This window comes from Uranotaenia lowii, chromosome 2 (genome assembly GCF_029784155.1).
Source record: "Uranotaenia lowii strain MFRU-FL chromosome 2, ASM2978415v1, whole genome shotgun sequence".
Classification (NCBI taxonomy): Eukaryota; Metazoa; Arthropoda; class Insecta; order Diptera; family Culicidae; genus Uranotaenia; species Uranotaenia lowii.
In genome coordinates this window covers 259,894,900-259,922,175 of record NC_073692.1, presented here as the reverse complement: position 1 = coordinate 259,922,175, position 27,276 = coordinate 259,894,900, and the positions used below count along the sequence as shown (strand labels likewise).

Here is a 27,276-nt window from a genome sequence, read left to right as displayed (position 1 = left end):
GTTCAATCATTGGATCACAGAAAACGCCAATGTTTCAATTATTGAACGTTCAATCTTGCAGTACTCGTTTCGTAAAGAAATGCATGTACCAGTTATTGAACAAGCATCGGTTGGTGTTTGGAAATGTAAACAAACTGTTTTTTGGTTGCTAGCTCAACCAAAATCGCCCCTGCAAGGCATACTATCAAGCGAAATACCCTTGAATATATGCTATGATATTCAATGTTTACGTGTTCAATAATTAGAACATTGCCTGTTCAATATTTCGTTCAATTTCGTTTGTTTAAAAAAAAAATAACAGATCAAACTGTTCCTTCATTTCATATCTTTTAGTATAACGAAAGTAGCATCATCCATGACCAAAACATTTTGATCAATGCTAGAGTTATACTGTTCCGACATTGTTTCAATGAAGACTTTTTCCTCTGGTATTTTAAGAACTTTCTATTTTTACAGCTGAACAGATAGGCATCTACTTAAGAAAGATGTATGTTTATGATAAAATTATCAACGTGCTCATTATCCAAGCGATTTGTTATGAGCTGCGAAGGATTTTATTATCCTAAGATGATTTTCAATGGACCTATTATTTTCATGATTTAGATGTTTTGTTTTGGTTGGATTTATTTCAGTAAGATCTCGAGAAGTGTAACATTTGATGAACAGTAGAAAAAAATTAAAAAATATATGCAAAGATTTTTAAATAAATTTCTACTCGTCTATTTTCATCATCTAGCATTTTTTCTAACTTTCTATTAAGTCTCATAATCATGAAATTGTTCTATGCAAGAAGGGCCATCGTTCATATTCATTTCTGCGTCAACATCTGAATGGTTCATGCTTGTTTTCAATATCCAAAATTCCATTCCCAATCAAAACTAAACATGTGATATTTGCAATCTTCTCTTTTTTAACTGCCAATGCTGTTCAAATATTTAGAAAAAATCCTGTAGTTAGTGTTGACAGAATTTCCATGTTTTACAAAGTGATCCTTGATCCTTGTACATTATTTTAATAAGGTGAGAACTGCACCATTTCAAAAAAAAAACTTGGTGTTGAATCATTTTAAGAGCTGCAGTTTGACTTCAAATACATATCCCGTTCGTTTTTGGAAACATTCCGATTGGCAACATCCGATCTTGGCACATGTACAAAAATCGAACGGATTTTTGGAACGACAGTTTTCGTTATTACTAACGTTATTATTACGTTATTTCGTTATTACAGGATAAATATAATTTAGACAAACACGTTTTTACGTTCTTAAAAAGTGACTAAAATACTACAACAAAAACATTTTTTTAAATTATGAAGAACTCAATACAACTAAAACACTTAAAATGGCAAAAAAATAACTTAAAATGATTAAGACTGACAAAAGTAGCAAATATGAAAAAAATAAACAAATATTATTAACAAAACAAGAAAAGTGCTAAATGCATCAAAACCATGATATAAAAAATACAAAATTATTAAAAATGGTCTAAATGGTCCAAAAATTACGTTAATGATGATTATAACAGTTTTTTTGTCGTAATAAGTGAAAAAATTATGAAAAAAACCGTTCGATTTTGACAACACAAAATGTTCGCATGTGTTGCCAAAAACGAAAGGGATCTGTATCCTTGAATTGTCATATTGTTGAAAGCGCTGCAAGCACTCAACCGATCGTAGTTTATCTTACAAACGAAGAAATAATTCTCAGAACATTTCTTAGGAAAAAGTTCATTTATTTCACTATAGTTTGCATATTGCTAACGATCCTGAATTAAATTTTTATCTGACACTTCCAGTATAATTTCCTAAACTTCCATAGGAGTCACGTCATTTGTTTCTAGGACTGTTTTCTGCATCCCAGTTTCGGTTATTATCGTAGGTATCATTATGATCCTCAAAAGCAAATATATCTCATCCTTTTTGAAAATTTTCTGGACTTCCACATGATCCACGTCATTCATTTCTCGGATTATTCTGTGCATTCAAGTTTCTTCTGTTTAAAAAAAAAGTCTACCACTGACTAGGATTTATTTGCTTCGCGCTCAAATGCTTGCATGAAATTCAAAATTTTGCACTTCCCCTGAATTTTATTTTCTGCTCCCAATTAACGATTGATAACAAATAAGATCGTCTCCATTCCAGTAGCTAATCCTACTTTCTTCATATTTTTCTTTCAAGTAATCGATCCTTTATGTTGTCCTTGTTTAACGATTTTCTCATATTGTTAAGTGTTAGAGCATCCTTGACAATGGGGAACACTGAAATGTGCTTTTTGTATCACAAATCTTAAAAATTATGGAACTGAACTCGCGCAACGAACGTCTCTTCACTCGCGTATCGGTTTCCACAGTTTTTTGCTTTATTATCAATAACTGCTCTTAAAAAAAGTTCTCTGTAAAGATTTAAATCAGTGACGCGTAACAAAGCTCATATATTCAACTCGAATAAAAAGTTCCTAGCAACTTTCAAGCACCGGAATTAATTCAAATTTAACTAAAATAATATTGACTGAGCCACGTTCCCTCGTTTTAGGAAGTGTTAATTTCCCATATACACCTCCGATCCTTGTACTTATAGTCTAGTACATGCTCCAACAATACGAATCGAGAGGTGACAAAGACAAAGCGTGGAACATTAATTAACAGCACGAGTAATGACGACGGAGTTGAGCTTGTAGGTAAGTATGTAGGTACCAACCTACTACACCTAAGCAAGGCTGAAAATTTTCTGTTTCCTACAACTTCACTTCGCGAAGCTGAAAATTGAGGTGGTTGCATCGTGAATGAAGAAATTTTTCGTAAAGAATAAAATCAAGTCTGAGAAATCTGTCAGTTGAAATGTTTTATGTAAGTGTCAATCACCGTTCATAAATAAGAATTTAATTATAAAGAGAACAATTTCGCCGCCATCACCCTACATAATTGTGGCTTGGATGAAAAATTAGCACGCCTGAAACAGGCTTACGGAACACAAACCTACAAGCTGTGGTTCCGTCTGTCAGGTTTACCAAGGGAATTAGAAGCCCGAACGAACAGTTCATGCAAGGAAGTGGCTTTAAATTGATCGACTATTTACTTCCGGCCATGCCCACTAAATTTGGCTTGGGTAACAATGGATTGACAGATGTGTATCGAGGTTGATTTATTGACATGTTGCTTTTACGCCTTATGCCTTTGAAATATTTACAGTGCATCTCAATCAATTTTCTTTTATGTTTTGATAACATGCCAAAAATAAATCGTTAATGAAATAAATCTAACACGAATAAAAAATAGCCTTAGATGCTTTAAGTATCCAAAAAATAGGAAAAAAAATATTAATGCCATGGATTTGCATCTCGATAAAATATTTTGAGTAATAAATTTTTACAAATTTGCCTGAAGTATAGGGAAGAATGGGGATATTTGATCCCCTGTTTTTATTTTCATCATATCTTTTGGGGAAAAGAAAATGTAAGAATGTAAGAAAATTTAAAAGACGGCGAGTTGCTAAATCGCCGTCTTTTACATTTTCTTACAGCGTGTCATTTCAAGTTCATATGCTCCAAAAGTAAGAACGATACATGAATCTGTAGATGAACAAGCATTTTCGTGAGACGAAAAACTTGATCCTTTACTCGAGGAGACTTAATTCTTATTTCAGGGTTCCCTGAACCAAGGCAAAAATGTAGCAAAAACCAAAGATAAAAGGTCTGCTGACTACGTTTTGCTATATCTGTTATCATTTCACAGTTTGTAAGTGTCAGATAAAGAGAATTCTAAAAGTTTGTCTTCAACCCTATGGTCATTGCATACTTTAAGGCGCAATTTTCTAGTGTTTATATAAATAGGGGAGAGTGAGGATACTTGATTCCTTAGCTATATCTCGAAACTGGAATGTCCTACAAAGATCAAATGTTCTAGAAAAATGTGCCAAATGGAGCAAAACAATGGAACGAATTTCAAATCCTTCTTTTGTCATTTGGAGTTGGAACATTGCGAGGGGGGGATATTAAAAAATAATGCAAAAAACTAATAAATTGGAATAACTTGCACGAAAGCTTGTATGCTACAAAATTGCACAAAACCTTCAAATCAAGTTATTTTTTATTGAAAAATTTAATAAAATCAAAAATACAAAAGATCACAAACATCCCATCTTACACAATATGTTTTTTGCTCTTGTAATCTTTCGGATATTTGTTAAATTTTTCGAAACTTCCATAAAATAATTTAAACTTTATTTATTCCCCCCTCCGGGATTTTTGGGAATTTGGAAAAGAAGAAATTGATATTTGTTCCAGCTGTTTCTAAGAATACTTTCTGATTATACCGGCTCTGGTACACAGAGAAAGAGCATCAAGAAAAGCTCAGTTTGGAAAGCCTGTTGCTTTTAATGTTTTCGGACTGTTCCGGTTCTGATAAACAAGGACAGAGCGACAAAAAAGCACAGATTGGGAAGGCTGTAGCTAAGAATATTCTCGTATTGGATGAAGAATATGCAGATAATAAAAAAAATTTGAAGATTTGAAAAGTCTTCGCTCAGAATTTAACGAGGAATTGAGATAATGGACATTAACACAAATAAAATTTTGTATTAGAGAGGTCAGGAAATTAAAGATTCTATTGATAATAGAGGTGAGAAGGAAAATGAAGATGTGATGAAGAATTTACAGAAAATAAATAAAATTAAAAAAAAAATAAAATAAAATAAAAGTTGTATTCGGCAACACTGAATATAAATAAAATAAAATAAATTTTTTCACGATCTTAACCCCTGGATGCATGCAATGAAATAAAATGTTGATGGGAAAAACAGAAAGAACTATTAGACGAAAAAGATGGAAAAATTACAGCACAGAATTTTAAGCCAATTTTTGTCACAGAATCTGTGACACAGAAAACAGAATTTTGGGAATATTCACAGATTTCTAAGAATTTTAAAATTTTGAAAATTTTTGACTATTATCTTTGAATGGAAAAAATTATGATAAAATTGGTGATGTAAATTGACTTTTCTTGAGTAAAATGTAAAAAAGACGCACTTTGACATGACTTTTGAATGCAATTAATGAAAAAAGCATCACAGAAAACCGTCACAGAATTTTTGGTAATTATCACAGAAAGTCAGAATTCGTCAAAACACAGAATTTTTTTCGGCAACCTTGCCTTGAGCTAGAGTAAGGTTGCCAGAATTTTTTCCACTCCCATCCGGGCCTAGCAATTCCGGGCATTTTTTCAAAACAAAACCTGTCAAAATCCGGGCATGGATTTCAATTTGTCAAATCCAAAAACCGGGCAAAATTTAGGGTGTTATTATATATAAAAGTAAAGAAAAAATGCAAAAAAAATGAAATTAATATTTTATTAATGTAATTGCAGACTTCAAAAAAGTTTTTGGAACACTTAAATATGTAAAGGTTTATTAAAGTATATCAGCGAAATTAGTCCTTGCACCACTGAGGCGGCGAGAAATGTCATAAAGTAATCGGATATCTCCATTGGCGGCGGCTTTTTCTCCTTCTTCGGCTAGGGAGTTTGTCCAGGCTCTCTTGTCTCGTCTACAAGCTCGTTTAACTGCCTTTTCCAGCTCCGCATATCGTAAGCGGGCGGCTGCTTTGGCTGACCCGGTACATGCCTGCTCAATTCCGACTTTCGCCTTTCTCCGATCATCGACCATCCTCCAAGTTTCATCCGACATCCATTCACTTCTTCTTCCACAAACTTTACCGAGAGTACCATGGCTCATCGTGATAAAGGCATTCTTGATTCCACACCACTGTTCTTCGACTGTTCCGTCTGTCGGCAGCTCCGAGGCTCGGGATTCTAGCTGTTCAACGTATGCCCTTTTCACCTCTGGATTCTCCAACCGGCGGACGTCGTATCGACACCCGACTTTCTCCTGGCGCCGTTGGACACGCGCAACTCTCAGTCGTATCTCGCCAAGGACGAGGTGATGGTCAGATGCAATGTCTGCGCTTCGTTTGTTGCGGACATCAAGAAGGCTCCTTCTCCATTTTCGGCTGATGCAGATGTGGTCAATTTGATTTTCTGTTCGGCCATCTCGGGATACCCAAGTGACCTTATGTGCTGGTCGATGGGGGAAGAGCGAACCACCGATCACCATGTTGTTGTTGCCACAAAATTCTACAAACAGCTCTCCGTTTTCGCTCATCTGTCCTAGGCCATGGCGCCCCATGATGCGTTCAAGGTCCTGATTGTCGGAGCCAATCTTTGCGTTGAAGTCGCCCAAATGGATTTGAATGTCAGCCTTCGGAATTCTCTCAACCACGCTGTTCAGTTGACTGTAAAACTGCTCTTTCTCCTGCAAGTCGGCAACGTCAGTTGGCGCATAACACTGGACCATTGTAAGGTTTCTAACCCGTGTTCTAAATCTGGCTACGATTATTCTTTCGTTTATAGGTTCCCATCTAATGAGGGCCGCGTAGGCCTGCGGGCTTAACAGGAAACCAACTCCTCGTTCCCGAGTAGCATGTTCTCCTCGTATGCCAGAGTAAAGCAGGACTTGCCCGGACTGTGTCCTGTGTTCTCCAGTGTTAGGCCAACGGACTTCGCTCAGTCCCAGAATTTCAAGCTTGAGGCGGCTAGCTTCTCTAGCAAGTTGAGCCAGCTTGCCTTGTTGAGCAAGGGTTAAAACATTCCAAGTTCCAATTCGTGTCCGTGTTTTCATGCTAAAAGTCGTCGCCAAAGTTCCAGATCGGTCATTTCTTTCGGATTCCGTAACAAGTTATGAATCGGGAGCAGTAGGTTGTTAGCCTAAAGTCCCTATCCCGCGATGGGGCTGCCATCTTGGACTTAGCTGGCGGGAGCCGCATTTCATAAATTCAGCCGCTTGCTGCAAGACAGACGCTGTTTGAGCCGCCCCTGACCTGGAGAACAGACGCTCGGTTGTTGTTGCAAGGACTAATGCAAGAATGCCGCTGAAAGACCGAGCAGGTCAGTTATTGACCGATCGAACAGATCAGCTCAAACGATGGACTGAGCACTTCGAACAACTCTTCCGAGTCACGAATAGCGATGGCCAACAGAACCCGCAGCTTGAAGCGCCAACAGTAAGTCGCAGAGAAACTAGTCCATCTCATCGAAGCACAATACGAGACATTTTCGTGCAAGGTTTTGCACGATGGTGTCTTGTCCGAACCAATCCCGGTAACTGCTGGAGTGAGACAAGGATGTATCTTATCACCGCTACTTTTCCTCATCGTAATGGATGAGATTCTGACTGGATCGATTGACTGTGCACCGAACCGAGGATTGCCGTGGAATCCTTTAACAATGGAGCAACTGAACGACCTTGACCTGGCAGACGATATTGTTTTGCTCGCCCAAACACAACCGGACATGCAGAGCAAACTCGACGACCTCACCGAAAGTTCCAAAGCAGCAGGTCTCAAAGTCAATGTCGGAAAGACCAAGTCGATGGAGATCAACACAGGAAATCCCTCCAGTTTCATGGTAGCTGAGCAACAAGTTGAGAAAGTGGAGTGCTTCCAGTATCTTGGTAGCCAGATAACGCCTGATGGTGGTACCAGGAAAGACATCGAAACCCGGATCAGAAAGGCCCGATTTGCGTTTGCGAGTCTCCGAAACATCTGGCGGTCACGCCAGATCTCTCTACGAACAAAAATCCGAATCTTCAAATCAAACGTCAAATCCGTATTGCTGTACGGGTGCGAAACTTGGTGCACATATGCGGTGACGACGCGAAAACTGCAAGTATTTGTAAACCGCTGCCTGCGGAATATCATCCGCGCCTGGTGGCCTGGCAACTGGATCTCGAATGAGGAACTACATCGCCGGTGTCATCAAAGGGCGCTAGAAATCGAGATTCGGGAACGTAAATGGAGATGGATTGGGCACACGCTGCGAAAAGATGAAAACGAGATTTGCAGAGAGGCGCTAGACTGGAATCCAGAAGGACATCGAAGAAGAGGCAGACCCAGAAACTCGTGGCGGCGAAGCCTAGCCGCTGAAATCCGAACTGTCGACGATAATCTTGACTGGGACCAGGTGAAGACGCTGGCTCCGGATCGTCAACAGTGGAGGTCTTTTACCACGGCCCTATGCACCGGTGGATCGGCGCGGGATCATTAAGTAAGTATCAGCGAAATTATTTGAAACAACCGTTGAAATTTTCCATACTGTTAATCGATTTTGCTGAAACTTACTCAAAAACTTTGATTTTTTTTTGGTTTCTTTGTCAAAATTGTGAAAAAATCCGGGCAATATCCGGACTTTTTTCACGATATCCGGGCAACCGGGCCGGACTGGACTTTCTCGAAATTTTGCATCAAATATCCGGGAAAACCCGGATAAATCCGGGCAATCTGGCAAGCTTAAGCTAGAGATCACTGATTTTTACATAACATTGGGCAGTTTTGATTTACGATTGCTAATTTTGACCCCAATGGCAATCTTTATTCATAGAAGAAAATAATATCATGGAGGTTTAATGATCAAACTTGGTATGGGACTTTCAAAGATTATTGGCTTTATATTTAGCCCTACATAACCTTCAGTATTAGGTTTTTTTATGTTACCAATTGTAAAAACGTTATTTGTTACTCAAGATGGGATGAACAGGAACATGGCGTAAACATGCCAAACTGCACCAAAGAAAAGATTGATTCCAGAAAATTAAGTATATTTTTACAGAACTGTTGTATGTAGATTGTATGTACCCCTAAATTTATGCTCCAGATTTTTGGTTTAACGCATTAGTGGTAATTTCTTCTAAATCCTTTAACAAAGTCTATAAGGCATAAAATACCCATAGGCACAAAACACACTTGTTTGTGAGAAGCTAGGGAAATTTAAAGTTTAAGCCACGATCTTTCGTTGTACATTTCTGAACTATAATTTCTGGTATTTCTCTTCAGGCGAACTCATAACCTTATTAATCGAAAATACACAGTTTTTGTCTCAAGAACGCCACTGACTTCATTCCATCAAAGTCGAGTGATTGGAATCATAGCTGCTCCATTCATATTTCACCCCGCTCAAAAGATGGTAATTTAAAGACAATTGTTAGAACCAATTCATCCCGTCACTACTCGGAAGCAACCCAAAACCCGCAAGGGAGAAGCTGATTTCGCAAGGACCTTGTGGAATTGTTGATTCTAAGGAAGGGCAAACGGGAAAAAGGTTAGCGAACCTTAAACGATATCCATCAACTCTCATGTGGTTAGCTTCCACTCGCAGAATTTTCTAGGGGCCGTTGTGCTAAGATACACCTTGCATTTTTTTAAAGAAATTCACATATGAAGTAAACTTAATTTGGAAGGAACCTGCTTATGGAAAGTCGGCTTATAATTTTAAAAAAAATCTCATGTTCTTGTACATACAAAAAATTAAGCTTAAAAGACGCGATTAACTCACAAGCCCCTCTGTTTATACTCTTTTCTTGGTCAATATTCCCCCGATTTCCAGACCAGCAGAAGTAAGAACAACAAACAGACATTCATACAGAACTAGACACCAGCAGACGATGATGGAAAATTACTCACCTTTCTTCGAAAACGGTTTTGTTGAACACATTTACTTCACAGCAGGATATTTGCCACAGCCGCATGGCAGTCTCGTTTCTCTTGAGCGGTATTTGAGCAAACCTCTCCAAAGCCTCATTACCTTCGATCGCGATGAACATGAACGCACCTGTAATTGAAGTATACATAATAGATGAACGTGGGTGGTACAGACAGAGCAAAGCTGCTAGTGAATGGTTTTAAAATGAGGCGCAAGATGCTCCCACAACTATCTTTTCCCATTGGCATTAAGTCAATCTGAACACACCGGAAGAACTTCGTTCTAGTTTTGAGGTAGGGGTAAAAGCATCCTATTGACACCCGAGTCTTTTATCGGTTCATTAAAAGTGGACCATGCAATCTCGAAGATGTAGTTTCAGGTTGCATTGCACTTTTCTTTAGATGAGATGCTGCTCATGATGGGGAAGGATTTTCACGAACGCCAATAAGCTAGAGGTAAACATAATAGCAAATAGAAGGCACATTGAAGGCTTTATTTTAGGGCCCTTTGCCAGAAAAGCCACATCAACGCATCAATTGGTGAATAGTTACTTTGTAAGAAATTTGTACAGCTGAATGAATGTTATTTATTCAGTTGTACAAATTTCTTCTAAAGTAACTATTCATCAATTGATGGATTGCAATGAATCAATGAAAAAAGAATTTCGTTTATTGGACCTACTAAATACAACACCTTACCAACTGATATTAAAAACATAACCAATCGTTCCATGTTCAAAACCAAAGTGATACAGCTTTTGAAAGAAAAATTGAACCATTAAAACAGTCGATCATCAACCAGTCTTTGTTTTGCTTACCTTTTGCATATTTGTAGCGTTAATTTCTAATATTATTATTCTTGAAAAAATTGTAGTTTGTATTTTTATCTTATTAAATTATTGAACATAACTTGATAAAATTAGTAAATATAATTAGTGTAATAGTAAATATAGTATAATGAATCTCTTCAAAGGAAATTATTTTCCATTGAGATTCATATTGTTGTCAATTTAGTTAAATAATACATTTCCTCGCACGACATTAAACAATTTTGTGTTCTCAGCATGATTAAAATTTGCTCGCGTTAACTTTTATTATTCATTGCTGCCAGACATGCTGAGAACAGTAGCGTCCATTACCAGGGGGCTCAATTGAGCCTTTTGGTGTGGGGGAGTGTGGTGGGCCGCTACATTATATCTTCCTTCCACAAGGTACCATCAAAAGAATTAAGTGACGCTTTAAGCAAGCAAGAAACGTTTTATTAAAAAGGTCAGATTAGGTAGGGTGATTGTCCCGGGGGAGAATCAGGATACTTGATCCCTGGGGATAATTGATTCCTCAGCTATATCTCGAAACTGGAATGTCTTACATAAATCAAAGGTTCTGTTTGTACGTATCGGTGGTCGAGTGGTTAGCGTGGTAAGACGGAAATCGCTGGTCCATTGATGGCATGGATTCGATTCCCATCTCGGTACTGGGTGTTAACACTAGAAAGACCGCACCAGTCAAAATGACTGGTGGGACACTTTGTTTGTTGAATATCTTTTAAACACTACGCTCTAAAAATTCGCAAAAAATTCGACTTTTCATGAATTTTGAATCTCTACAAAACTGTGTATTTTTTATTTTTCTAGCTCTTTTAATAAGCGACTAAAATTTCGTCATGGACACTCGGACCGTGACCAGTCAAAATGACTGGTAAAATTCACAAACCTATAATTCAAACAAGATAAATTTTTTTCGCTTGCTTTTGGTTTTATTTGCAATCTACATTCAAGACAAAGAGCCTTAGTTGATTTATGGTGGGCAGGAGTGTGTCATTAGCTATGAAATTATTGATTTTCGATGCGAAGTCATGGAAATTTGTAGAAAAAGTTCTCGGATCGACCGCTGTGTGGCGCTTCAAGCACTTGACTCCCAACTTTTTTGGTGTGTTTTGTTGCTCAACTATAATCGAACTTCAAATCAAAATTTGACGAAATTTTATAAATATTTGTAAAATTTATGTTAGTTTTAATACATGTCCATTCGAGTAATCGAGTAATTTCAGGTGATAAATATGTTTTATACTGAACTAGTATGAGTAAAATAGTTATGAATTGTGTACTTATTTATTCAAATTTGAAGACCTTATGTCTATGAAACTGAACCATTTCAATGTTTTTTTTTTATATTTGATTATTCTTCATACTTTGGTTATCCACCATGGGTGCACGGATTCACCGCAGTTTCTACCCAAGTATGTATTCACATGCATTCTTAGATAATTAGGTTCGACAAATTTCCGATTCAAGTTCCCTTACAGGTATTCCGGCACCCGTGTATAAAGCTGGCAACTGATTGAACATTCTTGTTATAAGAGGAAACACATCTTACCTGTCGGCAACTTACGGGGTTTGAACCCTAGAGTTTTCTTGCCGATACCGGGAATCAAACCCAGTACACCTGGCATACCTAGACTAGACTCACGCCAGTCTATCAGATAGACCACATTGGCGCTAAGATTTTTCAACATGGGTGCACGGAATGGCTGTAAATTCGCCGTTGTTAATTATATAGAAATAAATAGTTTTCAACTTGCTTCAGAACACAAAATATTTTTGAGATAGATATGATAGACATTTGAAATGCAACATTAGTCAATCGAAAAACTTTTAAGGAAAAACAAATCAATGTGTACATTTGACCATGTTGATTCATTATTTTTATTTCCACTGTTTTCCGTCGCACGACATAACTTGATGCATATAATTCCTAAAATTCACTCGATCCATGATAACCGTTTTCCAATTTCTTGGATGTTGATCAGATCTTATCAGATAAATATAGGATGGCAAAAACCTGTTTTTTAATAATTATAAATAAATTTATTATTTCAAGATATAATTGAAATATTTCTTATCCAGGAATGAAAAAACGGAGCTTCAAATAAAAATCGTTTTTTAAATAATTATGTCTCAACATGAAAGACATGATTTCAACTTTGGTTTAGTTAAGATTTGTAATAATGCTTTTGAAAAATTGCAAAAAGTCCAATATTTGATTAAAACGCGGTGAATCCGTGCACCCATAGTGAAAAACCATGTATATAACACAAATTTTCATTTGAATCTTTAAAAGTCTTTATTCTTTACCTTCAACAAAAAAAGATTTTGGATGAATGGCGGTGAATCCGTGCACCCATGGTAAATTGCTCTGCTTATATAAAAAATATGCTTCAAAACCTACAATATCAGGTATAATTTATAGGCATCGGGTTGAAAAACTTCAGAGCGATGGATGCTAGAAAACATCTACTAAAACAAAACTGAAGTGAAACCGTGCACCCATAAACCATAACCATAGCCATCTAACATTTTGTTATTATTAGATTGATAATGTGCATCAATTTTTTGATAATTATTTGACATATGCATTTTATGACATACACGCATTCGTCAACTATGCCAAACTGAGGTGATTCCGGGCACCCGTGGTGAAAAAATATTTCAATTTTATTACAAAAAAGCTATGGAATTAATAACAAAATAATTTCAAAAGAAAAAATTTAAAAATATTTTGATAGAAAAAATTTCCCCTTTACCACACAGTAAACGAAAATTACCGAGTTCGGTAATTTTTTTACCGAAATCCTAACATGTGGAGTTCGTTAAACTGTTCGGTAATTTTTTCATGGCCGAGAAGTGACAGCTGTCAAATATTACGGACCTATTTCTGTAAAAATAACCGAAACTCGGCTAATCAAATCTTTTCATCTGTCAAAATTTTGACAGTTGTTAACGTTATTTTACCAAACAATCGGTAGATTGCCACCGAACTGCCTGTATTTATTACCGAAAGACGGTAATGTTTACCGAAATACCTAAAATTATTACCGAAATACCTGTAATTAATACCAAAATATTTTATAAATATTACCGAAATTTCGTAATTTTTTTACCGAAAAGCTTCAAAAGTTCGGTAATATTTACCGAACCACCGGTAGAAATTGCCGAAATACTTGTAATAATTACCAAAATGCCGGTAGATAATACAGAAATACCTGTAGTTATAACCAAAATACCGATAAAGATTACCGAATTTTCGGTAAAACTCACCGAAACACCGGTAAGACTTTCCAAGAAATTTGAAAAAGTTCGGTAACATTTACCGAATAACCGGTGGTTTCTACCGAAATATCTGTAATCATTACCGAAACTCTAGTTATTTTTACCGAATATATGTATTTTTACTAAAGTATCTGTAATGCCGAAATGCCGGTTAATTTACCGAAAACTATTAATTTTTTGGTTCACTTTTACTGGAAACGGTGAAACGTTCGGTAATTCAAGCTAATGATGCCCAACGTATTATGCGAGATAATTCGAGGCTCAAATCATTTCGCGCAAAACGCTGTGCGCCGTAAGCTTAAATTATCGAACATTTTACCGTTTTTGTAAATAAAGAACCGAAAATTCACAGTTTTCGATAACTACCAGCATTTCCAGAAGACGATTCTTATGAGCACAGTCGTTGACTTTTAACATTTGTTGCCTGAAGCGCTTTCAGCAACGGTATTATAGTATCAAATTTGCAATTATAGACCTAAAATGAAGATAATTGTGGGTTAATGTGAAACAACTGAACTAGTGATAATAATTATGAATAGACACTTGCATTTATTTAAGACATTTGTTGAATACAATCGTCAACTCAATTATTACATTATAGCTAAGTTAATATACATGAATAATACATTTTCACTAACTTACTACCTGACACTAAAAAATATCAAAAAGAATTGCGCTCAAAGCTGCAAAAAATGTGCGCTCGAAATTTGACGTTTGTGTTGACAGCAACGCTAATTTACAGTTTCGGTGTTTTTTCACCGAAAATGTACGGCAAAGCGATTTGTTTACATAAAAATAAACGAGCCTCGGTAGATAAAGAATCGATCTACCGAACTCGGTAAAAACAAGACGTCAGATCGATCAATTACCGAAAATTTTCGAATTACAGATCAGGTTCTGTAAAAAAAATTACCGAACTCGGTAGTTTTCGTTTACTGTGCAGTCATTTTGACTGGTCACGGTCCGAATAGGTATATTCAATTTGCCGGTCCTTCTAGTGTTAAATGTGTTAATCTTAAGTATGTCTTTTAAAAAAATGTGCCAAATAGAACAAAACAACAAAATTGATATCTCAAAAAGTTTTAAAAACTTTATTTTTTGATTTGTTGGAAATGATGACTGTACGTTGTTTGATTTTCAAATTAGCAAAGCAGTCTGATTAATCCGAACAATAATTTATTATCTATCCAACGTTTCGGTGCTTTGTTGGCACCATCTTCAGGGAAACTACAATTTTTATTACAATAATTAGAATTAGGTGAAAACAGTTTTGTTATAAACTATCATATTGTTGTACGGTCCTACTTACAATAATGTGTATGTTCTTTGTTATGGAGCTTAAGTTAAGTATATTGTCGGTTTGTTGGTCGATCGGTAGTTGGCACATGCTGTGGGGTCAGATTTTATATGAACACATTATATGAAGTTTGAATTTAAATTTGAAAAAAAACATAGATTAATTTCTTACAGAGACGGTTTGATATCGTTATCTATGGTGGTCACAAAACAACTGTGAAACGTTTGAGCTTTCATCTGTGGCGGTAGATTCATTTTGTTCCCTGTGTTCATTTTGAGAGCTTTTGAAATTTTGTTGGTTGTGTTCGTTCAATTTGTCGAATATAGCTGCGTACGCAGTGTTGAGATTATCAACATCGGTACGTTTGTTTACGGCATTTTTGGTTGTGTAGATGTGGCACATCTCCAAAAACTCCAGGTTTCTATGGCGTAGTGTGTTGTCTAGGATTATGGTATTTGAAAGGTTAAATCTATGTTTGCTTTCTATGCAGTGCTCTATGAGAGCGGATTTTTGCCTGAGCTTATCTATCATGAGGATTGTGTTGGAGTGTGTGTGGTTTATTTTGTCTAGTTGGTTCATCAGAGAGCGATGGCCAAGTAGTCTGTCGCTCAATTTTTGACGGGTGAGGCCGATGTATTGGTGTTTACAGTCTTTGCATGGGATGGAGTAGATAAGTTTAGAGCGATCTTCTTTGAGTATGGGATCCTTCATTTGGGTGTAGATGTTTCCAATGGAATTTGTTTGTTTACTGGCTATTCTTACTGATGGATAGTTCGATTGCAGCATTTTCCCTAATTTTTCGGTTAAATTAGGGATGAAAGGCATGGAAAAATACCTGAGCTGGATATTTTTTGAGCAATTGCACTTTGTTTGAAAAATCTAAAAAAATGTGACTTGAAGATCTTTTTTAACATTTAATAATGTTTCCCGCAGGAAAAAAATAAATTAAAATCGTTTATTCAAATATGTCAATCGTAAGAGTATAATACGTACTTTTTAATGCCATATTTTCAAAGCACTAGTAAACTCTCAATATTTTTAGGAAAAAGTTTTCCAAAATGTATGTTATGGGTTCACTTGATCCCTCGAGACCAAAAAGATAAATTTTTTTTCTGAATAGATTTTGATCATTGCTTATCACGAAATAATTAATATTTATTCAATTACTTATATTTTTCCAATAAGGCCGGAACAAATTTCAAATCCTTCTTTTGTCACTCGGAGTTGGAACATCGCGAGGGGGTGGACAATAAAAAATAATGCGATAAACAAATAAATTGGAATAAATTGCACGAAAGCTTGAATGCAACCAAATTGCATAATATATTATTGCAGAAAACCTATAAATCAAGTTTTTTTTTATCGAAAATTTAAATAAAATCAAAAATACAAAATGTGAATTAACTTCCATCTTCCAAAATTTGGTTCTTGGTATTGAAATCTTTCGGATATTTGAATTTTCATTTGAAATTTACTTAAAATACTTCAAACTTTATTTATTCCCCCCTTCGGGATTTTGGAAATTTCAAAGGGGGGGAGACAAAAGAAGAAATTGATATTTGTTCCAGCCAAACTTCCTGATAAAAAGGACTCAAAAAGTGGTTTTAACTGAAAATTAGAATATTGCGCATTTAAGTTTGCTATGAATTTAGGATAGCAGACAAACTTTTAGAATTCTCGTTGTCTGACATTTATGAAATTTCATTTGACCATAATGCCAATGGAACTTTTATCTTTAAATTTGGCATGATTTTCGCCAAAGCATAGGGTACACTGATTAAAATCTCCTATAACTTATAAAAAAACTTTATTTTTTTTAGTCCCACGAAATCGCTTCATCTACGGGTTTATGTATCGATCTAACTTTTGCACCATATAAACTTGAAATTACACGCAGTCAGAAAATGCATAATTTTTCAAAAAAAAAAGGATAATGAAAATTATAAATACCGTAAACTGGGGGAACTTTGATCAACGGGGTAACTTTGATCAACCTGAAATTTTTGCTGATAATCATCATTAACTAAGTAAAAAGTTAAAATATCAGAAAACTGTTTACTATGTTTGAAAGCCTATAAATTGAGTTTCAAATAAGCTAAATTTTGTTCTTATTAGAAGATTTTTTATATTACTTAAAATGTAATTTTAAAATCTTAAAATATCTGGTTTTTCGAAGGCTCACAATCAAACATCTCTCCTGATCAAATTTAAACATTTATGAGCAAATGGGTTGTTTAATGTGAGAGTTAAACTTTTTTCTTTGTTTAGGTTTAGTTTCAGTGTTATTTTTGTGGTTTTGGTTTGGTTTTGAATATTGAAAAAAAACGGCGATTTTCCATGAGAAAGCCCGTATAGTAAAAATGGCTAAAACCATTTCAAATGGTTCAGTTTGAAGAAAAAAAAAGAACATTGGAACAGGGCGTGGACCTTGGGAACTGCATGAAGGCAAATTTCATTTGTTTTTGAGGCACAAAAAAATAGAGAAATGTTTATAATTTTTACCCCTAGATGTATACATTGTCCATCTTTTGATTATAAATGTTTTTGAAAAAAAGTTTAATCCTAACAACAATTAATGTTATTAATGTTGATGCCCTCTGTGCTAAATGGCACCATAACAATAATTTTGAAGATGTTGAGGTACGTGAAAACCACAGTGATCAAAGTTACCCCGAAACTCGAAATCTGGTTTTGTAACAAACATTTAATTGTAACCACCAATGTTGTATGAATTTACTGCAATCAATGATCATGTTTTATACTCCTCACTTCAGGAAGTGTTTTAAAACTTTTAGGTATTATGAAAAAGCAACTCATTCCAAAATATTCAAAAATGAATGAAAAAAGTGATCAAAGTTCCCCTTGTTCACGGTATACGTTCAAATATATGTCGCGTGTATTTGACGCTTAGTTGGTTGTCGTTTCTCTGGCCACACAAGTTTCAATATTTAAAAAATCCATCAATTTTTACATGCCGTAAAAAACTTAAACCAGTATAACGGATTGGCTTGATGATATCACCGACAAACTTTTTACTGGTTTAATCATCCTATTCCAACACTGTTGGTGTAAAAATAGTTTTCGAACAATCACCAATTTTTTTTAAATAAATATATTTATAATTCTGTTACCTGCCTGGGGTAAGGTGCAACATACGGCAAGTTAAAGAGACACCTTTCTCGTTTCTATATGGTTGAATATGATTGTTTCGCATCACACATTTGTCGAATATTTATTTTTATGATTTCAGCTAGTAGATTTGTTTGAAGTATTTTTTCACCCCTTCATGTATGCAATATCATTATGTTCATAGAAAATGTAAAAATTAGTTTCAACAGAACCAGAAATAACTGCAATTGGTGTTTTTTTTATGCGTAATGGCTTTTATGACATCAAAAATGTATAAAAAAAACTATACATTTACAAACGTTTCTATTAGATTTTTATGAATATCAAAGTTTGTTGCAAGTATTTTTAAAATTAAAAATGACCAATAATTTTTCTGACTACGTCAGTTTGATGCCCCAATAACCTTAAAGCATTGTTGCATAAAGGGTATGATTATCTTTGGACGTGACTTATTTAGAAGCAATTGAAGTTGAAAAGTGTTGCATGTTGCCCCAGTTAACAGTACTGAAAACTGTTTTCAATGTATTCTGTTAACAACAATTCAAATAATAAAAAAATAAATTAAGTGTATCGTCAAACGGGGCATCCTGCAACAGCAGGGTTTGGTGCACCTTCTGTATAACACAACGCTATTTCTATTTCAATATTATGTAATACCGTTATTATTTTATGATGACATAGTTTCTCACATCGTGAGATAATTTTTTATAATTTTTGATTCTCATAGAAAATTTAAAAAAAAAATCGTGCACATTCTAACATGCTAAAATTTTTACATTTTTCGATGCTGTAAAAAAAGTTTAACCCTGTATGGCGGAGTGATTTGATGATATCACCTACAAACTGTATATTGCTTATATTCTCCTATACCAACACTGTTGGTGTAAAAATATTCTTAAGACAATCAATAAATTTAGTTATCAGTCTAGGCTAAAATGCATCAAAATGCAAATCAAAGGTTCACCTTCTAAATTTTGTTTCCATTTGCTGTAATATGATTGTTTTGCATCATGGATTTGTTAATTTCAAAATTTTATCCATCGGAACATTAATTGCTATGATTTCAATCAGTAGCGGAGAATGAGGATACTTGATCCCTGGGGTTACTTGATTCCTTAGCTATATCTTGAAACTGGAATGTCTTACCAAAAACCAAATTTTCTAGAAAAATGTGCCAAAATGAGCAAAATAACAATCCTTGTGGTTTAAATTTTTTTAACAAAATAACTGTTTGAGTAATTGAACTTTGTTTGAAAAATTTCACAAAATGTAACTTGAAGATCTTTTTTCATCACTTTTAAATGTTCCTTACATGGGAAAATAATGAAAAAAATATTTGTTCCAATGTATCAATCGTTCGAGCGTTAAATGAACTTCATAATGCCATATTTTCAAAGCAATGGAAAACTCTCAACTTTTTCATAAAAAGTTTTCTAAAATGTTGATTATGGGTACACTTGATCCCCCTTCCAAACGGCATATTCATCTTCTGAATTGATCGTTATGATTGCTGATTACGAAATTACTAATATTTATCAAACAATTGTCTGAAGAAAAGAGCAAAAATAATTAATTTTCTCTGAATTATAAAAAATAGCGCCTTTAAGTATGCAATGTTATTAGCGTTGAGACAAAGTTATAGAATTTTCTTCTTATGTCTGCTATAAATTGTGAAATGAGAACAAACATGACCAAAATAGTCAATAAACATTCTATCTTGGGGTTTTGTTTGATTTTGATACAAGGATTAGGGCTTCCTGAATAAAATATCAAGTCTCCTTCAATAGGGGATCAAGTCTCCCCTAACTTCAGAAAAATCGCAATTTTTTACTCCCACGAAAATGCTTCTAGTTCATCAACGGGTTTAAGTATCGTTCTAATTTTTGGAGCATAGAAACATGAAGTTACAAGCTGTCAGAAAATGTCAAAGACGACGAGTTGCTAAATTTTTCCAAAAAGATATGGTGAAAATCAGAAAAGTAGATCAAGTATCCCCACTCTCCCCTACAAATTTTTCTAGTTTTTTACCCCTAAATGTATGCAACACCTTTATGCTTTTTCTTTAAGAAAAGCATATTGACAGAAAAATGTAAAATTTAATTCGAACAAAACCAAAAATTGCTGTAATCGGTTGTTTATGCACACAGCACAGCTCAAAGAATTATTTCTCTATTGCAATCCCTCGGTTCGAATCACATTTTGAATTAAGTTTCGGCATTTCCATCGGGAAGCTTGTTCGGCTTGAACAGATTCATGCCTTTTTTCAAACAATTAAACCTTGTCTGAGGCCACCGACAGCACCTTAATGAGCCGCTCGATGCCTATCTCATGGCATATTTTAATCATGCTTCAGCAATTGAAAAAACACAAAATTGAACAGGAAACAATCATGAAAAGGCAAGCATTTTTTTCTGGGAATTATTCTTATGAACCATTGATCAATAATGCGGCTAACACAGCTATGATCGATTGGTTACGTTAATGAACCTGTTCATTCCTGGTTAAGATAGTGCAGGAGGCTTCAGGCAAAGTTTATGTTCAGATCAGGCGTTGAATTATTTTTTTTTTGCGGAGCAAACCACGGCTAGTCCTTAACGCTGTAAAATCTCTAGATTTCCTCTTTGACATCCATCTACTGCTTCCTCTCTTCCAATGACAAATCGTGTTCAGTCTCGATCGTTTCGGCTGTCGCCTTCGAAGACTCAGGGAATTCAAGGGCAGGGATATCTAAGGATTCATCAGGTTCTGTTGGTTTCAGCATAGGTAGCGATTCGATAGGAAAAAGGTCGCCAATGTCTCGAATCCGTCTTACCTTCATGGACTTCATCGACTTCCAGAAGTTGTATCTCAGAATGAGTTTTCTACAAATCTGAGGTACAACAACTGTCGGAATTACTCTCGAGATCCTCTTGAACTCGATCGGTAATTTCACGAGTCCCTGGCAATCGTGGGTGGTCTTGTCGGCAGTTTTAATTTTTGCTATCCTTGGTTGAAGTTGGAGGCCGTTTCTTTCTGTGATGTCTTCGATATTAATAATTATATAATTAATTAATAATTAATAATAAACTTTTTGAATTGGGTCGTCAAATTCTTCGGATTTTAAATTGGGAACCTTTTCGTGAGTTGGAATGATCGCGTTCCCTCGCTTACATTCCGACCTCAGTTTTCCAGCCTTTTCTCGGATTACGCGAGTGTCTGTCGCAGAATGTGGATGTCACTTCTGGTGTTCCGCAAAAGTAGCAAAAAATCTTTTTCGGCTCTTGGCATTGTCTCCAAAAATGACAATTTTTGCGTCAATTCCAGCAAAATACCTGCGGCTGCTCTACCTTCACCTGGCTTGTGAATTGCTGAGGTGATGACTGATCGCTTTGGCGTTGCTCTTTAAGCCAGCGTTTCCTTTCGAAGCGACGATCGATGGCGTTGATTGCCTTCTACTCAGAACAGGACGAATAGAGTTTTCGCGATTGTCGTTGTCATCGAATATGTATGCGTAGTATTCGAGTTTACGCAAGTTGGCACGATAACCTCAATCTATAGTGGTCCCCAGGCGCGGTCCTATGGGCGGGGGTGATCGGGGTGATCACCCCCCCCCCCCCCAAGCGGCAAAAAACCGTTATAAAATACCCGCAAAAGCTCGAATTTCTATAAAAAGTTGGAACTTTTCTTAGTAGATGTGCTTTTAAATTTTCAAAGTTTTCCACTCCGTGGGGGTGTTTATTCAGCAAAACAATTAAATCACTTAAAAGGCTCAATAGTGAAAAAAGTCGGACCATCAAATTTGAGCAGCTGTAACTTGCGATTCCCTGGACTGAATTATACCAAATAACTTTTGTTGATAAATAACTCAACCAAAGTGTGTTGTTGAGTTTTCATCTTGAATTTGCTATTAATGAAATGTAGAGACAATTTTTTTAAATTGTCACTAATTTCCCTCATATGCCTATATTAATACGAGCAAATCGTCATTAATTTTATATTTGGTTCAAATTCAGAGCTTTTGAATTCATGATTTTGTTTTGAATTTAAATGAAATGACAAATTTGAAAAAGTCATATAAGGGGGTGAATATGGTTTTAACACTGAAATACCGTAAACTGGGGGAACTTTGATCAGCGGGGTAACTTTGATCAACATAAAATTTTTGCAAATAATCATTATTAACTATGTATGAAGTCAATAAATCTGAAAACTGTTTACCACGTTTGAAAGCCTGTAAATTAAGTTAAAAATGAGCTGAATTTGGTTTTCATTAGGAGATTTTTTATATTACTAAAAATATAATTTTAAAATCTTAAAATATCTGGTTTTTTGAAGGCTCACAAATAAACATCTCTCCTGATCAAATTTAAGCATTCAGGAGCAAATGGGTTGTTTAATGTGAAAGTTCAACTTTTTTCTTGGTTAAGATTAAGTTTAAGTGTTATTTTTATTGTCATTCTTTGATAATTTTTGGATATTGAAAAAAAAGGTCATTTTCCATCAAAAAGACCGTATAGAAAAAAATGGCTAAAAACCCTATCAAATGGTTAAGTTTGAAGAAAAAAAGAACATGGGAACAGTACGAAGACTAAGAGAATTGCATGAAGGTAAAATTTTATTTGATTTTGAGGCCAAAAAATATTTAGAATTGTTTATAATTTTTGCCCCTAAATGTATGCAGCAACATTGTCCATGTTTTGAGTATATTTGTTTTTGAAAAAAAAAAGTTGAAAAGTTCAATTGAGTCCAAACAAAAAAATACTGTTATCGATGTTTTAAGCCTTCTTTGCTAAATGGCATCAAAACAATAAATTTGAAGATGTTGAGATACGTAAAAACCATATAGTGATCAAAGTTACCCCAGAACTCGAAATCTGGTTTTGTAACGATCATTTAATTATAACCACCAATGTCGCTTGAATTTACTGCAATCAATGATCAAGTTTAATACTCCACACCTCAGTAAGGGTTTTAAAGCTTTTAGGTATTACGAAAAAGCAACCCCTTCCAAAATATTCAAAAATGAATGAAAAAAGTGATCAAAGTTCCCCCAGTTTACGGTACTTGAAATATTTGTTCTGCTGTTGTCATACATTTTTTGCCTTCAATATGCTTTTTTTTATTAGCTCAGATTTGGAAAAAAAAATTAAAAAAAAAATCTTTAAACTATAAACGTACGGAATTATGTGATTTTTAATTTTCTTTATTTTTAGAAATTTCTACCATGTTTAATGGATTAACAGATCTTGGTCGTTCTAAGAAGTAAAAAAACCTTTGACCTTGAAGTGTTAAATTGCCTTTATTGTAAGAAATTTGAATTTTAGTCAAGTTATCCTTCGGAGTGTTCAGTTTTCCAGTAGGCGTTTGCGAAACGTATGACTTCAATTTTCTAATTTTCTAATCTTTTTTGTTTGTCTTTTAGTCACCAATATTTCAATAAACAAATTCAATCGTAATAAACAACAAGTGTTGATGCCGGATTAAATTAATTTTTGATGAAGTTTTGAGCAGCGAAAAGCTTCCCATTAGGATTATTTTTGTGTTTCAAAATATTTCTTAAAACGAAGGAAAATTACACTAGTTTACTAAATTTAAAAAAAATCGTGAACTTGATTAACTGACCAACATTTTTAATGTAAAATCGGGCGCTGAATCCGAAAATGAAATTCAAAAAAATCTCAGTAGAACCGTTTTTGAGTTATGCTCCAAATATGAAATTTCGAAAAAGTTAAAAAAGTTCTTGTACTTAGATTAAAATATCTCGGACGGCATAACAGTGATTTGAAATCCCTCTTTTGCATATTGAAGGTGAATAAGTTATCTATCGATCATCTGAACACTGTTTTTGCGTTTGATCAACAGTACTGTTGATATTAGTGACTTTATGAGAAAAAAAATTATAAAAAACGAATTTTTTTAGAGAAAATTTTGTTTCAACGAAAGTTTTAGACTCGATGATAGCATTTAAAAAATCGGATTTTCTTTTGCGCTTGAATATCAATTCAAAACAAAGATTTTAAGTGGTTATTTATCAAAATCGGTTGAAAATTAAAGAAGTTATGGCTACTTTACCATAACTGAAATTTTTTGAGTTTTTAATAATTTAACGAACCGCAGTACACTTATCATAGTTTAGGAAGAATGGAACATGATAAATCTCGCTCGCTCTGAGTCAAAATTATTTATTAGCTTACCAGAAGGTCACATGAGAAATTTCAGGAAGATCTGACCATAGGGAGGGGTTGCTTAAGTCTCAAATGTAAATAAAATTTTGAGGTATTTTGCCCGGAAGGATAAAAAAATACTGGTTTTTCATCAATAACTTTTTTCATCACTAGCTGATTGTTTTTTATGGTTGATTTTCTCAAAGCCTAAGTTGAGACAAATATTTCACCCGAAGACTGTAACTCTATTGGATTTGAAACAGAAAAGTTATTGCGGTTCAAAGGCCGCAAATTTTGTCCAATACGCAATGAGTACTTTTTACGCATTGCGTTTTATACGACAATTTTCGACCAAAATACAATCTTTGAACCGCAATAACTTTTCTGTTTCAAATCCAATCGAGTGACCTTCTGGTAAGCTAGTAAATAATTTTGACTCAGAGCGAGTGAGATTTATCATGTTTCATTCTTCCTATACTATGATAAGTGTACTGCGGTTCGTTAAATTATTAAAAACTCAAAAAATTTCAGTTATGGTAAAGTAGCCATAACTTCTTCAAGTTTCATCCGATTTTGATAAATAATCACTTGAAATCTTTGTTTTGAATTGATATTCAAGCGCAAAAGAAAATCAGATTTTTTAAATGCTACCATCGAGTCTAAAACTTTCGTTAAAACAAAATTTTCTCTAAAAAAATGCGTTTTTTATAATTTTTTTTCTCATAAAGTCACTAATATCAACAATACTGTTGGTCAAACGCAAAAACAGTGTTCAGATGATCGATAGATAACTTATTCACCTTCAATATGCAAATGAGGGATTTCAAATCACTGTTATGCCGTCCGAGATATTTTAATCTAAGTACAAGAACTTTTTTAATTTTTTCGAAATTTCATATTTGGAGCATAACTCAAAAACGGTTCTACTGAGATTTTTTTGAATTTCATTTTCGGATTCAGCGCCCGATTTTACATAGGAAATGACCTTCAGTTTACTGAGTTCAAAAATGCTGTAAACTAGTGTTATCAATGCAGAATCAGGAAAAATTATTATAATATAACTTTACTTTAAGAATATAAAGCAAATACATATCTGAAATATAAATATAAATTTGAATTTAAAATTCTATTTTTTTCCTTTGTTTTCAGCTGGTTTAGAGTATGGTGGGGTAAAAGTACGACCTTAGTGCTATCCCATTTTTAGAAAATTTTGCCAGTTGTTTTCCAAAAAAACAAGAACAGCATTTGATTCTATTGACTTTTATCTCTCTTCTACAAAATTACCAAGATAACTGATCGACGCATTTGATAGCAGTATTGAAAATACCTAACTGCTATCGAAACGTACTCTTACCCCACCTCTGGGGCAAAAGTTCGAATGATGTGGGGTAAAAGTACGACCATTCAAAATTCCACAATTCTGCATGAAGTCAACAGGAAAATTATTTTGTATTAATCTCTGCTTACTGCAGCAGCTTCTTTGTTCGCTTCTAATACCGATCCTATACATGGGCAAATAACCTGCGTGAATTTGGAGTTCTCCATTAACTGTCCATATTCAGCACGTTTTAGAAATCCAGTTCTCATCGTATGTGAGCAATTTTTCGCGCGAGCTAGTCTTGTTGAAACAAAAATATGCGCTGATGTTTCCAGAGAATTTAAAACAGAAGTTTAAATTTTCCGTTCACATATACTTCAGTAGACCCTTTGTACTTTTGCCCCATTTGCAGTTCGTACTTTTGCCCCTTCAAGGTTTCTTTTGATTCACGGTTTATTGTGCAGAACAGAGACATAGTAATTGAATTCTTTCTTCGGCATTTGATAGTGATTAAAAAAAAATAAAAAAGACACATCAAAACTTTCATTGAAAGCCGGACTTTTGATTGCACAAAAATGTTTGCCGTTATTTGAAATATTACATCATTCAAGCAAAAAAGCTACTTTACCTCATTTTTCGGAGTATTTTAAATTTCTACTAAAACAAATTATGGCTGATTCTTGGCAGTCCAAATCACTATCAATCCACGCCAGAGTTTTGAATTTTACTGTTCTCAGTTAATCCCAAAACGTACTTTTACCCCACCTTACTCTATTGAGATTTTTTAAACTTTTCAAAGTCATATCAGATGTCTAATGCTAACCTCATTTAAAAATCTAAAGTAATGCTATTTTTCACTTCCGTTTATAAGGAATTCATGACTTAATGCAAAATAAGAATTCAGGTTCTGAAACACAGTAAAGATTCTCTTTCACGAGTTTTTATCACCCTCAATTTTTCACCATTCAAATATGAAACATAAACTTAAAATTAATAACCTATATTATGAAATTCAAAAACATAAATTTAAATTTCAAATCTGATTTTATTTAATTCTGTTCAAAATGTATCACATCAAACATTCATATTATGGATGACCATGAAAAAACTACAAGTACTCCAAACAGAATTCGAATATAAAATATTCATAGTAAGAGTTTAAATTTAAAAAAAAAACTTCTCTTGAGATTTCAGCAACAATAAATCGAAAAAAGAGATTATGATTGTGTTATGATTTTTGCGTTCCCTGTGAGTTTTTACAGCCAAAAAGGAACAAAAAAGTATTTATAAAAGTTGTTTCAATATGAAGGAATTCATCTCCAGAACCCACAATCTGCATTCAAAACTAAAACACTAGGAAATAAAATCCACATTTTCCGAGGTGCAAAGAATTTGAAAACTGATTTCGACTTATTTAGAAGCACTAAATGCAAATTTGTATGTTTTTTATCAGCTCTTGTTTCCGGTATAAATTTTGAAAATACAAGGTTCATTGAAAAAATTTGTGCATTTTTGCAAAAGTGTAAAATATCAAAAAGATTAAAAAAAAAGGTTTTAACTTAATGATAAATTTTCATAAAGACTGTGAATAATTTACCATGAGAAAAAATTATAGAATTAAGTATCTTTCCTCATTTTGTAAAAAACGAAGATTATCTAGACGAAATCTGTATTGTTTTTTTTCCGGGAATTTGTCAATTTTTGGCATTCTTCCCTCCAATCTGTATCGTTGAAGGAATAAAGGATCTTGAAAAGATTTT

The 27,276-nt window shown here is 34.5% G+C and overlaps 1 protein-coding gene across 2 annotated transcripts in view; it reads right to left on the bottom strand.

Moving 5' to 3' along the window:
* LOC129745165 (potassium channel subfamily K member 18) overlaps positions 1-27,276 on the bottom strand; it is a 260,383-nt gene that overhangs the window by 148,995 nt on the left and 84,112 nt on the right. For both annotated transcript variants that reach the window (XM_055738081.1, XM_055738080.1), the window contains one exon: positions 9,503-9,650. In XM_055738081.1, the coding sequence (XP_055594056.1) occupies positions 9,503-9,650 (148 nt within the window). The remainder of the gene's footprint in view (positions 1-9,502; positions 9,651-27,276) is intronic.